Source organism: Triticum aestivum, chromosome 3A (assembly GCF_018294505.1).
Source record: "Triticum aestivum cultivar Chinese Spring chromosome 3A, IWGSC CS RefSeq v2.1, whole genome shotgun sequence".
Lineage (NCBI taxonomy): Eukaryota > Viridiplantae > Streptophyta > Magnoliopsida > Poales > Poaceae > Triticum > Triticum aestivum.
The window spans coordinates 126,814,160-126,831,687 of NC_057800.1; the positions used below are offsets into that span (position 1 = coordinate 126,814,160).

A 17,528-nucleotide genomic window follows, 5' to 3' on the forward strand; every position below is an offset into this window, starting at 1 on the left:
TTAAAAAAATCGCTCGATGGCAAGCATCTTCATATATATGATGTATATGTAATAGTAGTGTTCTAAGGATTTGCAATAAGAAAACAGTAAAGAGGACCCAATTCACGCAGGATTGGCTTATAGTCACTTGCACGTTAGCTAGATAACAGCATCGGGAACACTGGAATCAACAACTGTTAAACATGCAACAGTAAAAGAGTGAAGACGTGGATTCATCCCGTCTGTCAAAGCGGAGCGAAACAAGCCATTAGATAACTGAACATTTTGAGGGTCTCAATTATTCAAAGAACAGCTTGAGATATCAAACAATCTGACAAGGACTATATCTCATATGTATAAACATAATATAGATTCAAATATCAAGCCATGGAGCAGCAAACATCTTGTTTGCTTCTCAGGTGTACAATGAACAGAAAATCAGCTCAGGCCTTTGCAAATAATTACTGCAATGACAAATAAAGGTGAGCAGGGTTACCCAGGTAATGGTCCCAAAACTGGATTATGTGGAACTCAATGGCAGCACGCAGCCAAGATCGATGGTCCGACCGAACTAGCTGCGAGAGCTCTTCATCATGGATGTAAGTGATGGATGGATCCTAGCTGTTCTCAATGATCGTGAAACACTTCTTCCTTCTGAGTATTCTTCGCCAAGAGGCCATCTTGGACGCAACTCATACTGTAGCAGACAATAAAATGATCAGGGTGGATACTAGCGAAACGGCCAGAATAAAACCTGTAAGTTCTGCATCAGATTTTAAATACTCAGTTCAGGACACTTCTCAGTGGAAGACGATTCCTACCATTCCAGTAAAGGAAACAAGAAAGCTGGTGCTCATAGGAGAGGGCACCATCTGAACCCATGGGCATATGCACCCACTTTTCATAAAATGCATTTTAAGCACATTTTAAATGTCAAAGAAATCAAAAGAAAATATCACGCATACAAGTTCGCAAATGTGTGTGCGCGGCACAAAGTTTTATGAAAAAATGTCTTTTTGTTTTGCCTCTGCAAAAAAGACAAACTTCAGTGCTTCTAAATAGTGTTTCACGACATAATGTTTTGTCTTTTTTGCACAGGCCATAAAAAAGTTATTTTTCCGTGAAACTTTATGCACGCATATAAAACAAGGAGACGTACCCATGCAATTTTTTTCAGATTTTTTTAGAATTTAGAAATGTGTTTTCCAAAATGGGTTCATATGTACCCGGATTCATCCATGTACTTCTCGTGCTCATAGTCCCTGAATTAAATGACCTTGCTTCAAAAATCATGCCAAATTCACTTATTTGTTTTCCTAAGAGCTCGTTTATCAACACTACTCGAAGTTTCAGACGAAGTTCAAGAGTTCGACATATTTTATTTGGATCTTCAAACTTTAATGATGATGGGATCACCATTGGTGTTATATTTACAATCTTCATTGACATACCAAATATTTTTATCCAAATAACTATTTAGCTTTTAAAAGGAGCTGATCATATGTCTAAATTAACAAGATGACCAAATAATATGATGTAAAACCCCTGGAGAACTTAATATGAAAAACAAAATAACACAACTAAAAAATACATAATGGAGCTCCCTATAGTGCAATTTAATCAGTTAATTTGCACACTTATTTTATAAAGTTATCTGTTATTAGTTTTCGAACTCATCCAGTATGGAGTTGATTTTATCAACTCTGCATACTGCTTGGTTAGATTACCTGCATATCGTCAGGCTCATCAGCTGGAGGTGGATCTTCAAATCTACCGGCAACAAAGTGCTCGATTCCAGTCCAAGCAATCATGACACCTATGCAAATAAAGGAACATATCATATATTACTAGTTCTAAAAGAAAATATCTGATAGCTGTCACAATTGCGGGAAGAAAGTTGGCAGAAACGGTCAGGATAATTCATTCACATGCTTCAAAATGAAAAGGGGATACAGCCTAGGGTCTAGACTGAAAAACCAACTATGCTGAGTTGCATCAAAGTTGATTCTGAATATTAGATGCTTTTACTGGCAGTGTGATTGAATATTACTAATTACAGCTCATAACAACAAACTCATTACCATTGTCAGTACAAAGACTTGGGGGAGGGGATACAAGCTGTAGGCCATTCTTCTCAGCAATATGATTCAAGCGTGCCCTAACATATTGGTTCGATGCAACACCACCTGAAACAACCTTTAATAATTGAATCGGTTAACACACTGAATGAATTAAGGAAAGCAATTGAATTTAACAGCAACAGGATATCTGGATTACAAAGTGTTTAATAGAAGGCTCCATCTTCAATGCCCATTCAACTGCTCGCTGGCATCTATCCTCCAAATGTAGAACAGCTATCCGCTGCACAAGTTAAAGCTATCAGAAACTTATCAGAGTCCTCATGGACAATGAGTACAATATCCATGATACTGAACCTGGAAAGAGGCAGCAATGTTTGCCCTTAGTTGTCTGTCTTCTTCTGTTGCAGATGAAATGGGGATATCATCTGTGCACCTACAATGTTGTGAAAACAGAAACACAGTTAATTAATAATCACAGCACAGCCGCGCACCTACCCTGCTTCAAATATGCAAATTCTTCCTTCAGCGATAAATACATTAAGGCATTTTGTACCCTCATTTATTTGAAACAAAATGATTTTGATTACTTAGCCTACATCATATGTAGTCACATCGAAGATATTCCATTTACCAAGGCATAATCTATTCAACAAAATAAGGTGTCAAACTGACAAGTGCTTGAAAGATGTACGATGATTTCCATAACAAAATATTCAACAATGTTTTAAGCATCAGTTGCATCGCTCTACCAACCAGCATTGTTCTTGTTATCTGGTCCAAAAGAATCCTACCACATCTGTACGGTATTATTCACACAAAAAGATTTCCAAATTCTGATAATCTGTAAACTTTGCTTGGCAAACATGTCTGCCTCAGATCATTATACATTGCGTAAAGTGTATGAATACGCTCTAAAAAATGAACTTTGAGTGTTTGACATTGAGTTACTGAATGGAAGGTTCTGCACAAGTTTCAAGTTACTATTTACTACATGAAAAAAATTAAAATAAGAGTAAATTCTTAAGAATATGTGTATACTGCTGAGAGTTCCAAATGAAGTTATGTTTGTCAACCTGGGGTGTGGGGTCAAAGAGAATGAATTCCGAGGATGAATAAACGAGGAACAAACAGCATGCTAAATGGCAAAGGTTCTATAGAAGACACCAGCAGGTGTGTTTATCTTATGATGAAGAAGATGAAATAAACAGTGCAACTAAAAGGAATGGCATATTCATACAGATTTCTGGATTCAATGGCCAATCGAACTTGAGTCTTGAGACCAGCATAAGAGAAATTGCAATCTTTGTGTTGTCGCATCGGAACCTGGAGGTAAATGAAAAAAAGGCAAGTAACAATATCATGTCAAACTAAGATTAATGTTGGTAAATACAACTTAGCTCCACAGCACTTGTGGAAAAAGTACAGCCGCAAACTTACTCTGAAATTAATAGAATTTGGATCACCTTCTAGGGCAAGCTCTTCAAGAGCAGGACCACCACCTTTCCGTATATCAAGACCCAGCCATCTTGCTGACTTGTCATATGCCTCGCCAATTGCATCATCTATTGTAGTCCCCAGTTGAACATACTCACCAAGGTTCTGAGCAAGAACAAGAAGATTGTGTCCGCCTGAACATATTAACTAGTTAGCAAACACAAGTGTGCCAGCGTTAGTATCAAAATAAGCATATCTGGCAGGTTAAGACATACTATCATGCAAGAACTTAGGCCGATTTAGTTTTGCATTAAATTATTTCAAATAAAAAATCTCAAAATTTAGTGTATGGAAATGTCATTTTGTACAAGTGGAAATATTTATGACATTTCAATACTTGCAATAAGGCACAACATAATAGGTGGCAGCTAGGAAAAGAATGAACGTATATCTTCTGTGGCCTTATTGCTTTTGTAATTTACAACTGTGAGCTTCTAGGGAATCACAGAGAATTAAGCTAGATCATGATATAGAATGCTGAGACTAATGTAATTTGCATATACCTGAAATTAGAAGAGCCAAAAACGGGTAATCAACGTCCTTGTTCACTAGCCTGATAAGGATCAAACCACATTAATCCATAATTCAGAGAATGCAATATCATTAGAAGTATGGGGAGGCACGTATGCTTATCTTTTTTACATTTATAGAGTGAGGCCTTCGTCATAAATATGTTTAACATATTTGAAGTAATCAAACAATGAATTTCACACCTTAAGTTCACAACAAGGCATGCTGGTAACAGATATGACATGGCAAAAGAGCTTCTAGACATAAATTATTTCCTACTCAAAGTCAAATTCTAGCTTTCATAGAGTAGAATTTAATTCAATCTTTGGAGGTCATATCACAAAAAATGGTTCAATTTTCAGTTTTCGCAGCTTGTGCTAGACCTAGTTCAGTGTTTCCGTAAGTCCGTAGCTATTGTAAGCGGAAAACATACTGTAGGACATGCAAGTAGTTTGAAAAAGAAGATCCACGCAACCAAACACTTTTCGGATCTGGTTTAAAAAGTTACATTAAAACACCTAATTTTGTGTCCTCGAACAAAAAAGATCATATACAACTTATTCTGTGTGATGTTGAACTCATCATATAACTTGTGCATCATTTAAAGAGATGTCATACGTCCAATGATTACCTGGAAACTAATGCATGTGCCTCCATATGGTGAACTCCAACAATAGGCAAGTGAAATACTTTTGCTATTTTCCGAGCTTTGTGAACACCAACTGCAATTTACAGATGTCTTCATTAGTCATTACACTCACATAAAAAAATCAGAAAAAAGGAAATTTCATTTACAAGATTTAACCAAAGTCTTGCACTCACATAAACAATAGAAAAAATAATAAAATGATTTATCTCCAAGGTCAAGAGTGTCCCACATAAAATAGGATATAGTGGTCTACTCAGCATGGTTCGAAAAAAAGAAAACATGACCAATTCTGATTGAGTGGGTAAGTTAACCATATATATAGGTAACAGGAAGAAGTCCAATTTTCGTTCCTCAACTCTATACAGAATAAGTTTGGTCCCTCAAGTATCCAAAACCGTCTTGAATTGGTTCCCCTTTGCCCTACTCAAAGCGGTTTTGAAGATGATGTGGGCCATTTGGCACTGTTTCGCAGACGTGATAGCCCATTCAGCACAAGAGACTGGGGAAATGAGGGGTGGGAGACAAGAAGGAAAATAAAAATAGAATATCATTTGGAAACCTTAGTTAATATACAAATAAAAAGCAGGGGAAATATTAATTGTTTTACAAATATTATTTGAAAAAATAGAAAAAACAAGGAGAATCAGAAAAAAAAGGAAATATTCAGTTACCGAAAATTTGAGAATTATGTGGAAAATAAATGTAGAAAACGGAATGCTTTTGAAATCTGTCAAAAACACAGGGTTTTTCCAGAACATTGATGAATGATATGCTTTTTAAAATATTCTAAAATATTTAATAAACTTTCAGGAATATTTCATTTTTTTTTCTTCTGAATTTTCTTCTTCTTCCTTTTTTTTACTGAAGGGATTTTAAGGTCTGTGAAACCACAGTCAAGTCATCGTAAAACCACTTTCAGTGTGGCAAGGGATCAAATCTAGACGGGTTTGACATTTGAGGGGCAAACTTATCCAGAGTAGTGTTCAGGAACCAAATTTATACTCTGGAAAGCTGAGGGACTAAACATGCACCTTCTCCTATCTGATATATCAGTTCAGTACATGATAATTCAAACAGTTACTATGAACCGGTTTTGCAGATGATTACGTCTACACGTAAGAAGGAATTACTAGAAAAACTAAAGGGCCGACATGCTAGTAGTAAAAATGCACTACACCTAAAGGCTAAAACATTTGCTTAAGTACCACAGAGAAAGATAATGAAGATCACATCTGATAGGTGAAGCTTAAGTCGGCCTCAGACAGTGTAATACATATGGAACATGGAAGCAGCAAATATTGGCTTTCCGAATTGTGATACTCCAGACACACAACCATTATCCATCCTGGCGGTGACGAAAACACTCGATTCTTCCACGCCTCGGCTACGCAGCGCTCTCGATCAAACAAGATTCCCATGCTTTTACACAACACTTCTGAAGTTTTTCTGCACGAACAAAAAGCTGACATCTTAAAGGACTTCTTCCAACAGCTCATCGGGACCTCAAAAAATGCAACATGGAACTTCAGCTTGCAACAACTGTACCCCTCACCCCTCCCCCAGCTCAGTGATCTTGCACAACCTTTCTCTCATGACGAAATATACCAAGCCTTCCTCTCTATGAACACCAATGCTAGCCCTGGACCAGATGGCTTTGGACCCATCTTCTTCAGAAAATATTGGAATGATATCAAACAACCCATCCTAACCTTCTTCTCTGCCTTCCATGATCAAACCGCTTCTTTAGAACGATTCAACCGGGCCTACATGGTTCTTCTTCCAAAATCTCAGGCACCAACAACCCCAGACGCGTTTAGACCCATATCTCTTCAAAACTGCACGCCAAAAGCAGTTGCCAAAGTCCTCACCAATAGAGTTAAACCTCTCATCCCACTACTCATACATTATGACCAGACTGGCTTCCTTCATGGACGTAACATTGCTGAAAACTTTATATACGCTGCCGATATCCTCAGTGCATGCCACTCCCGTAAAGCCCCGACCATGATCTTCAAGCTCGATTTCAGGAAAGCTTTTGACTCCATATGCTGGTCCTCCCTCATACAAATCTTACAAGCCCGCGGTTTTCCCTCTGACTTCTGTTCTTGGGTACAAAATATCCTTCTCACTGGGAAAACAGCTATCCTTTTAAATGGCGTTCCAGGATCCTGGATTCAATGTAGATGCGGCCTCCGCCAAGGTGATCCATTCTCGCCGTACTTATTCATCATCGTTGCCGACGTCCTTCAACGTCTAATCGCAAAAGCGTTCCAAACCAACGTTCTTTGTCACCCGTTACGGCCTAACGAACCACCTGTGACACTTCAATACGCTGACGATACACTGATAATTGCTGCGGCTAGCGACGCCGCCACCATTATCCTCAAAAACACCCTTCATGACTTCGCCCTTGCAACGGGGCTAGTCATCAACTTCCAAAAAACGGCTCTTCTCACCATAGCCACCGACTCTTCCACGCAAAACAGCATTGCCACAGCGATTGGTTGTTCCTTATCCTCCTTCCCGCTAGTGTATCTAGGTCTACCACTCTCCCCCACCAAACTGCCTCTCACAGCTTTCGACCCGATCATAGACAGCTTTCGAAAATTCCTCTTCGGTTGGGTGGCCCGCCTGCTCTCTCGGGGGGCACGTCTCACCCTGCTAACTGCGGTTCTTGACTCCTTAACAGTTTATTTTATGTCCGTCTTTCGCCTACCAAAATCGATCATAGCTAAACTAGACGCCATCCGGAGGGCGTTCTTCTGGTCTAACGAGCCAACTTGCACTGGGGCGAGCTGCTTGGTCGCGTGGAAAAACGTTTGCAAACCTAAAGATACTGGTGGTCTAGGCATTAAAAATCTGGAAGTTCAAAACCGCTGCTTGCTTATGAAATTCTCCTCCAAAATTCTACAACACCCAAACATCCCCTGGACCCAATGGTACCACCACCAATACCCTCTTGGCATTGCAGCAAAAACCTCAAAACCCTCCTTTCTCTGGAAGATCATCAACAACAACTTGCCACTGCTAATTGAGCACTCATTTGTGCTCACATACAATGGTCTATCCACCTTCTTTTGGCTTGATAAATGGTTACTGCAATCTCCCCTCCAAAAAGTCTTCCCAAACCTCTTCTCACACTCCATTGATGACAAGGTGTTAGTGGCTACTGTTTGGCAAACCAGCTTGTTGGCGAACCTACGGAACCGTCTGTCTAATGCTGCTGCTCGCGAGTTGGATTGTCTGCTGTTGTTGTTGCAGGATTTCCAGCAAACGGACCAACCTGACGAAAGATCCCTCACCCACGGACTACCGTTCTCTGCCAAGAACGCCTACTCCTCCATTTTTGCTGAAGATGATACAGACCCTCACCATGACTTTGTCTGGGCTTCCAAAGTCCCGATCAAAGTCAAGATCTTCGCATGGCTCCTCCTCCGTGACCGGCTCAACACGAAGGCAAACATGTTCCACAAACACATTGCCCAATCTGCCGCATGCCCGCGCTGTCAAGACCCTCATGAAGATGCACTCCACCTCATCTCCAACTGTTCTTACGCTACACAGGTCTGGTCCTCCTTGGGCCTGCCGGCCCCGACCTCCCTTGCTGCTCTGCTCCAACACCCAACGCTTCATGGCCTCAACCCCAATATCTGGCCATCGGTGGCTCTCACTATCTCTTGGAAGCTATGGGATTCCAGAAACGCGCTCGTCTTCAGGAATGACGATCATACCCACAGAACCACGATACGGAACATTGTTGCTGATTTCTCTCTTTGGGTTTTTCGGTTCAAAAAGAAAGAAGACAATATCTCCGCTAGACAATGGCTTCACTTCCTCTCTTCAGCTGTACCCTAATGATCATGTTGTAACCAAACTACTATTGTAATTCTCGACTCCTCCTTTTGAGTGGTAATATATTCAGGTGGGGAAGCTCTCCCCCCCGGTGACCGTTCAAAAAAAAAATCCATCCTAGAAATCTGGCACACTACAAGCTATATGACAACATTTCACACAGCATGGACACTTCAAGAGAGTCAGCACTAAATTCTCCAAAACAGTTCTCTAAGTGAATAATAAAATTCTTTGGTCTCATCGAATTTAACTCATTTGAACCATCATCAACACGCCTAAAACCTAATTGATAAAAGTATCCTGTGTGCAAACTTACAAAATAATTTTATTTTTTTGCAGGATAAAAGTTGAATTTGGTATCTAACGAACAGGCATTTCCCTATTTTAGTAGCATGCAATGGTAAAAATCAGTAGTTCATATTTATTTTAATCAAGATCAGAATAGCAAAAACAGGAACCTCTAAGGCATAGACTAAGTCCTGGTCCAATGGTCACGGCCACAGCAGAAAGATCACTCTCTGAAACATTTGCCTCATCAAGTGCTTTCTGAACAACCTGCAAGACAAAGATGTAAAAGAAAGTTAACACAAAGGTAGATAACTTAAAGTCATCCATCTTCTTAAAGGAATACGAACCTGATCAATTGCAAGAGCATGAGCTTCTTCGGCCATCTTAGGAGCAACACCGCCCCATTTTACAAGCAAATCTGACTTCCAGACACATAACAGTACAATCAGCAACGTGTAAAGGATACCACATTTGCCAAAATTTCCTGACCACGGTATATAGACACGAAACAACTAGAGAGAATGTGAACTGAGATGCATATCCTTACTTGGGAAGCAATCACTTGGCTAAGGATCTCCCCATCGCCTCTGACCTGCAATCGACCAAGCATCATAGAGCCAGGCACTAAGCATAAAACCCTAGAAGGTTCGACAAATATAAGTGACTGGACGGAAAGGGTGCAGCGAATGAGCCATGCGTACCACGGCGGCGGCAGTGTCGTCGCAACTGGTCTCGATGCCGAGCATGAGGAGGTCCCGGCGGGCGGGGATAGCTGCGGAGGCCATGGTGATGAGGGAGCGGGGAGTACGAGGGGATGATAGGGGAGAAGCAGAAGCAAGGAGGCTGCGGAGAAGAGGATGGTGAGAGCGGGAGGATTTTAGTGGGGTTCTGAGGAGGAATGCAGTGGCCCATGAAACCGGCGATGATAAGGTTGGGAGAAGGGTGGCCATCATTTTCCCAGGCTCCGTTCTAGTGGGTGACCCTGCAGCCAGCTGGGAGCACAATCAAATTACATTAACCATGTTCAATGTCCATACACATAGTAAATAATCCTCACTATCCATACACATAGCAAATATTCAATTCAGCACTGACAACCAAGGTCATCATGGATACAAGCATATATGACACAGCCGCATAAATTGGCTTTTTTTTTCTCATTGTCCATCTATAATGCAAAAGTGAAACAAAAAGAAAGAAATAACCTCAAGATGACATATGCAAAACTGAACTATGTTCATCTCTGAACTGCAGCTAACGATGCATCTTTGAAGCACGCATGCACAAGCATTCACACAATGACACAATTACTAGTGATTCCTCTAAATAGATCAACATATATTGTTCATACCTGAGGAGAAAGTCACCAAAGAGGGAGCTGATGTCCGTCCTGGTCGCCGGCTTGCCGTTCCTGATTGTGTCCTTGGCGCTGCAGGTCAGAGAGAAATCAATCAGAGAGAAGAATCAGAGCAGAGAGGGAGAAGGACCAGAGAAAACTTTAACGGCGCAGCGGAAGGACTCCTCGCCCGTCTCCTCCCCAGAACCGAGCCCCCGTCTCTCGCCGTCGTCACTCGCTGTCCTTCCGCCGCGGTTAGAGAGAGGACAGGCAGCATAGTCCGCCCGCCGCCCGCCGCCCGCCGTTCACCCGCCCCGGTTCGAGAGAAATAGAAAAGGGAAGACTGACGGGAGATGGGGAGGAAAGGGGAACTACCTGCTTCACGCGCGCCGCCGCCGCCTCCTTTTTTTTTAGGGGGGGGGGGGGGGGGGGTACTAGATAGGGAAATTTTGGGGGGAAGATGGCCGAAGCGGGATACGAGGGCAGCGAGCGCACGGGTGGTCGACAGTCGTCCGGCCCATTTTTTCGGATAGATGTAGAGGGGTTTTTTTTAAGGTGAAAATGCACCAGAAATCTTTGAAGTAAAGACATGAGAAAGTTTTTTTTAAGACATGAGAAAGTTAAAAGTAAAATTATTAAAGGCTGCAAGGTACTCTCTCATTTCCAAAAGAGGATCTGTCTAGGCTATATCTCTTAGGCCTTGCTTGAAATGGATGTAAATTTTCACATCTATATTTATTTTATAAGTGTAAATTACGGGTCGACACTTGATTCCTGCCTGGAATCAAAACAACAGGACGATCTCTGTATTCTATACCGGCCAGAAACGAGGAGAAACGCTAATCCAAACGTAGCCTTAGTTATTTTTGACATCTAAATAACTCAACAAAAAGTACAAAGAAAAAAAATACCCACCCAAATCTCCACGTAAAATCAATGACATAGGACTTAGGCACATCTTACGCTTTAGCAAAACCGTTCTCAAAATGTTGGGCATATTAGCTTTTGCATGCAATCTTATAATATTAGGCACACACTACTGAAGGAAATATGCCCTAGAGGCAATAATAAAGTTGTTATTTTATATTTCCTTATATCAAGATAAATGTTTATTATTCATGCTAGAATTTATTAACCGGAAACTTGATACATGTGTGAATATATAGACAAAACAAAGTGACCCTAATATGCTTCTACTTGACTAGCTCGTTAATCAAAGATGGTTAAGTTTTCTGACAATAGACATGTGTTGTCATTTGATGAACGGGGTCACATCATTAGGAGAATGATGTGATGGACAAGACCCATCCGTTAGCTTAGCATAATGATCATTAAGTTTTATTGTTATTGCTTTCTTCATGACTTACACATATTCCTTTGACTATGAGATTATGCAACTCCCGGATACCGGAGGAACACCTTATGTGCTATCAAACGTCACAGCGTAATTGGGTGATTATAAAGATGCTCTATAGGTGTCTCCGAAGGTGTTTGTTGGGTTGGCATAGATCGAGATTGGATTTGTCACTCCGAGTATCGGAGAGGTATCTCTGGGCCCTCTCGGTAATGCACATCACGATAAGCCTTGCAAGCAATGTGACTAATGAGTTATTTACGGGATGATGCATTACGGAACGAGTAAAGAGACTTGCCGGTAACGATATTGAACTAGGTATGGAGATACCAACGATTGAATCTCGGGCAAGTAACATACCGATGACAAAGGGAATAACCTATGTTGTTATTGCGGTTTGACCAATAAAGATCTTCGTAGAATATGTAGGAACCAATATGAGCATCCAGGTTCCGCTATTGGTTATTGACCGAAGATGTGTCTCGGTCATGTCTACATAGTTCTCGAACCCGTAGGGTCCACACGCTTAACGTTCGATAACGATTTGTATTATGAGTTATGTGTTTTGGTGACCGAAGATTGTTCGGAGTCCCGGATGAGATCACGGACATGACGAGGAGTCTCGAAATGGTCGAGAGGTAAATATTGATATATTGGATGATGATATTCGGACACCGGAATGGTTTGGGTATATTTTGGAGTACCGAGGGGTTACCGGAACCACCCGGGGAAGTAATGGGCCAACATGGGCCATAGGGGAGAGAGAGGGGAGCCCATAAGGGGTGGCGCCCCCCCCCCAATGTGTTGTCCGAATTGGACAAGGGGAAGGGGGCGCGACCCCCCTTTCCTTCCCCCCTCTCCCTCTCCTTCCCTCTTTCCCCTTCCATGAGAAGGAAAAAAAGGGGGGCGAATCCTACTAGGAGTGGAGTCCTAGTAGGACTCCCCCTTGGCACGCCCCTTGGTGACCGGCCTCCTCCTTCCCTCCTTTATATACGGGGGCAGGGGCACCCCAAAGCACATCAGTTGTTCTTTTAGTCGTGCGTGGTGCCCCCACCATAGTTTACTCCTCTGGTCATAGCGTCGTAGTGCTTAGGCGAAGCCCTGCGCGGATCACGTCACCGTCACCACGCCGTCATGCTGACGAAACTCTTCCTCGACCCTCTGCTGGATCAAGAGTTCGAGGGACATCATTGAGCTGAACGTGTGATGAACTCGGAGGTGTCGTACGTTCGGTACTTGATCGGTTGGATCGTGAAGATGTTTGGCTACATCAACCGCGTTAACCTAACGCTTCCGCTTTCGGTCTACTAGCGTACGTGGACACACTCTCCCCCTCTCGTTGCTATGCATTTCCTAGATAGATCTTGCGTGATCGTAGGAATTTTTTTGAAATTGCATGCTACGTTCCCCAACAACTACGTCATCCCTTTCTCTCATAGAGTTAAAGTCACGCTAACTGGTAAGGATCCTATTTTGATGAAAATAAGAAAAATCGTGCCTGCTGAGGGAGTCCTGGACTAAGGGGTCTTCGGGTGTCCGGCCTGTTATCCGTGGGCCAGACTAATGGGCTGTGAAGATCAAAGATCATACTCGTGTTCGGATTGGACTCTACTTGACGTGGAAGGCAAGCTTGGCGACCGAAGATTCCTTTTTATGTAACCGACTCCATGTAAACCCTAGATCCCCTCGGTGTCTATATAAACCGAAGGGGATAGTCCGGAAAGGACACCACATATACGCATTACCATACCCATATAGGCTAGACTTCTAGGGTTTAGCCATTACGATCTCATGGTAGATCAACTCCTGTAATACTCATATTCATCAATATCAATCAAGTAGGACGTAGGATTTTACCTCCATAGAGAGGGCTCGAACCTGGGTAAACATCGTGTCCCCCATCTCTTGTTGCCATCGATCCTAGACGCACAGTTCAGACCCCCTACCCGAGATCCGCCGGTTTTGACACCGACATTGGTGCTTTCGTTGAGAGTTCCACTGTGTCGTCGACAAAAGGATTCGATGGCCCCTTCAATCATAAATAACGACGTTGTCCAAGGAGAAACCTTCCTCCCCGGACAGATCTTTGTATTCGGCGGTTTTGTACTGCGGGCCAACTCGTTTGGCCATCTGGAGCAGATCGACAGCTACGCCCCTGGCCATCAGGTCAGATTCGGAAGCCTAAATTACGTCGCGGACGTCCGTGGAGATTTGATCTTCGACGGATCCGAGACCGCGGCAACCGCTCCCCATCACCTCGATGAACATGGCTTAAACCTGTCATCGGGCCACATCCAGGAGATAGCTCCTGCAGCAGCTCTGGCCTCAAATCCGGAGCAGATCAAGTCGCCCGAAGTTGGGAAGCTCGAACCCATCACGGGGGCTACCGACTCCGCGGCACTAGAGCCACACGTAGATTCCACTCCATACGGTATCTGCATCAACGGAATCTCGGACTCACCTCTGATGTCAAACTCTGAACCCTGCGAGCCCGCGTATACCGAACTCAATCGGTTATCGATCTTCAAGTTCAGCGCCACAGACATCTTCCAACACTTGCCCATGGGTGACATGCTAAACTCGCTAAAAAACCTATCCCTGGCAGACGACCCGTCGCCGAACTATGTTCGGTTTGAACTTTCAGCGGACGATGGATAATTTTGTTTCCCACCCGCCACCCACTCCGTAGCCACTGTTGAAGACCTAACCAACATGCCCGACCCCCGCTCCGAAGACATCGACAGTGTGGACGACGATGAGGGGCAAGGCCAGAGCTTACTACCCGCTCGACACGGGATGACCACTTCCTGGTATGACGTGTGTATGTTAGACACACCTTACGGCACTCTCGACGATGATAAGGATGATCCGGTCGAGAATAAACTGCCTGGTACACAGCCCGGACACCGGCACCCTAGGTCACATCGCCCAAGAGAAAACACTGCCAGCACCAGAGAAGACGACACTCCGGACAACAAAGACCCTGTTGAGATAAAATCTGAGCAGGATGAACAGGAAGGCGGGCAAGATAGCTCTGATGAACAGACCACATATGGGGACTCGGAGGACAGCAATTATCTCTCACTCTCCGAGGAAGAGGAGATCCTCGTCAACGAAGACTTTATCATGCCCAAGGAACCTCTCGAGCAGGAGGGCTTTAAATGGCAGCTTATAGCCACTGCAAGGAGCCTAAGAAAGAAGCAGCTGCAGCTTCAAGCAAGCCAAGATTTGCTAAATGATAGATGGACTGAGGTCTTGGCCGCCGACGAATACGGCCTTAGCAGCCCAGCCAAAAGCCACCCCAAGAATAGGCGGCTCCTTCAATACGATGGCAGGGCCATGGAACCCATACCACCATCGAACAATGCGGCGGGCCGACCACAGTTCGGTCCAGACAAAGCAGCAGCCCAAGCAGAGTACCATACCAACCCATCTGGCTGTCAAAACAAAACATCTCGAGGGAATACCCGCGATATCAACCAATACACAGAGGGCAGAGCAGGACACACATGATCGACGTACAGATCACGAAGATATACCCCGACCGACGATGATGGTCGCCTATTCGGATGCTATAAAGCCGACCATGCCCGGACCGAACACCATAAACGGAACCCACCGAAGGTGCTCCATAGTGTGGCCCAACATAGAGGAGCCGCACACCCTCTCTGCTTCACTAACAAAGTAATGGAGCACGAATTTCCAGACGGGTTTAAACCCATCAACATCAAATCATATGATGGAACAATAGATCCCGCGGTATGGATCGAGGATTACCTCCTTCATATTCACATGGCCCGTGGAGACAACCTCCATGCCATTAAATATCTACCTCTCAAGCTTAAAGGGCCAGCTCGGTACTGGCTAAACAGTTTGCCAGAAAAATCCATTGGCAACTAGGAAGATTTGGAAGACGCCTTTCGAGGCAACTTCCAGGGAACGTCCGGCCATTATACGCCGACGACTTAAGTCACATTGTCCAGGAGCCCGACGAGTCAGCTAGGGAGCTCTGGACCAGGTTCTTGGTCAAAAAGAACCAAATTGTCGACTGTACGGACGCAGAAGCCCTTGCGGCTTTAAGACATAGCGCCCGGGACGGATGGCTAGCGTGCCACCTCGGCTAGGAAGGACCCAAATCCATGGCAGCCCTTACTGCTCTAATGACCCGCTTCTGTGCGGGAGAAGACAACTGGCTTGCTCGTAAAAGCAACGACGCCAGCAGCCCGAGCACTTCCGAAATCCGAGATGGCAACGGCAAGCCATGACGAACCGAGCATAACAGTCGCAGTAACATACGCGGCACAGCGGTGAACGCCGGATTTCACAATCCGAAGCCCGGTCAATGGAAGAAGCCACTAAAGGCAAACCAGGATGGACCATCCACCCTTGACAGGATACTGGACCGACCTTGTCAGATTCACGGCCACACTGATATGCCAGCTAATCATACCAACCGAAACTATTGGGTCTTCAAGCAGGCAGGCAAGCTTAACGCTGATCACAAGGGAAGGAGGCCACCAGGCGGTAAAGACAATGGATCGGCTCGCCAGCAGAACGCCAGGGGCCAAAAACAGTTTCCCTCCGACGTTCGACCAATCCGGGAACGCGAATAGCAGTTCGTCTTCCGCCACCCACATACTGTATTGGCAAAATTTGCACCACGCGCACATCACTACGCACTCAAGATACCATGGGTATCGGTGGAAGCACAATACGGACAACCCTGCAAGCATTCCCGTAACGTTTTCTATCTGCTTACTTTATTTTTTCTGTATCATCCCTAAAGAACAGGTGACCAGTGATACGTCTCCGTCGTATCTATAATCTTTTATTGTTCCATGCCAATATTATTCAACTTTCATATACTTTTGGCAACTTTTTATACTATTTTTTGGGACTAACATATTGATCCAGTGCCTAGTGCCAGTTCCTATTTGTTGCATGTTTTATATTTCGCAGAAACCCCATATCAAACGGAATCCAAACGGGATAAAAACGGATGGAGAATATTTTTGGAACATTTGAAGAATTCCGGAAGAAAAATCCACACGAGACAGTGCCCGAGGGAGGCACGAGGCAGGGGGGCGCGCCCCTGACCCTCGTAGCCCCCACGTAAGGCGGTTGATGCCCTTCTTCGGCCGCAAGAAAGCTATTTTTGGGGGGAAAATAACGGCGAAGATTTCAGTCCAATCGGAGTTACGGATCTCCATATATATACGAAATGGTGAAAGGGTAGAAGAACAGAACGCAGAAACAGAGAGAGATAGATCCAATCTCGGAGGGGCTCTCGCCCCTCCCATGCCATGGAGGCCATGCACCAGAGGGGAAACCCTTCTCCCATCTAGGGAGGAGGTCAAGGAAGAAGAAGAAGGAGGGGGCTCTCTCCCCCTCGCTTCCGGTGGCACCGAGTGCCACCGGGGGCCATCATCATCACCGCAATCTTCACCAACAACTTCACCATCATCATCACCAACTCTCCCCCCTCTATGCAGCGGTGTAACCTCTCTCTTGCCCACTGTAATCTCTACTTAAACATGGTGCTCAACGCTATATATTATTTCCCAATGATGTATGGCTATCCTATGATGTTTGAGTAGATCCGTTTTGTCCTATGGGTTATTTGATGATCGTGATTGGTTTGAGTTGCATGTTTTATTATTGGTGTTTTCCTATGGTGCTCTCCGTGTCGCGCAAGCGTGAGGGATTCCCGCTGTAGGGTTTGCAATATGTTCATGATTTGCTTATGTTGGGTGGCGTGAGTGACAGAAGCACAAACCCGAGTAAGTAGGTTGTTTGCGTATGGGATAAAGAGGACACTTTAATGCTATGGTTGGGTTTTACCTTAATGATCTTTAGTAGTTGCGGATGCTTGCTAGAGTTCCAATCATAAGTGCATATGATCCAAGTAGAGAAAGTATGTTAGCTTATGCCTCTCCCTCAAATAAAATTGCAATAATGATTACCGGTCTAGTTATCGATTGCCCA

General features: G+C 44.0%; 1 protein-coding gene across 7 annotated transcripts; it reads right to left on the reverse strand.

Moving 5' to 3' along the window:
• LOC123060641 (probable tRNA N6-adenosine threonylcarbamoyltransferase, mitochondrial) lies at nucleotides 1-10,615 on the reverse strand. Of its 7 annotated transcripts, none has more exons than XR_006428072.1 (15): nucleotides 10,205-10,542; nucleotides 9,555-9,845; nucleotides 9,401-9,445; nucleotides 9,201-9,275; nucleotides 9,024-9,120; nucleotides 4,696-4,786; nucleotides 4,058-4,107; nucleotides 3,498-3,688; nucleotides 3,298-3,383; nucleotides 2,415-2,493; nucleotides 2,257-2,340; nucleotides 2,061-2,175; nucleotides 1,707-1,795; nucleotides 476-676; nucleotides 1-221 (listed from the first exon to the last, which is right to left on the reverse strand). XR_006428072.1 is itself a non-coding variant. In XM_044483439.1 (15 exons), the coding sequence occupies exons 3-15, from the start codon at nucleotides 9,804-9,806 to the stop codon at nucleotides 551-553; spliced, it is 1,380 nt and encodes a 459-aa protein (XP_044339374.1). In that variant the 5' UTR covers nucleotides 9,807-9,835; nucleotides 10,205-10,282; nucleotides 10,565-10,615; the 3' UTR covers nucleotides 233-550. The 7 variants fall into 7 exon arrangements, 6 of the variants coding, with proteins under 6 accessions (XP_044339374.1, XP_044339371.1, XP_044339373.1 ...); XM_044483439.1 differs by lacking the exon at nucleotides 1-221 and adding an exon at nucleotides 10,565-10,615 and having other exon boundaries at nucleotides 233-676; nucleotides 9,555-9,835; nucleotides 10,205-10,282; XM_044483436.1 differs by lacking the exon at nucleotides 1-221 and adding an exon at nucleotides 10,565-10,614 and having other exon boundaries at nucleotides 233-676; nucleotides 10,205-10,282.
• Nucleotides 10,616-17,528: the final 6,913 nt, after the last annotated feature.

Excerpts from the sequence above, each read along its gene's own strand:
- LOC123060641 (XM_044483439.1), bottom strand. The coding sequence starts at position 9,806 with ATGATGGCCACCCTTCTCCCAACCTTATCATCGCCGGTTTCATGGGCC. Across the intron at positions 9,446-9,554 it reads ACGACACTGCCGCCGCCGTG|GTCAGAGGCGATGGGGAGAT; the intron begins GTACGCATGGCT and ends GGTCGATTGCAG. Across the intron at positions 4,108-4,695 it reads GCACATGCATTAGTTTCCAG|GCTAGTGAACAAGGACGTTG; the intron begins GTAATCATTGGA and ends GATCCTTATCAG.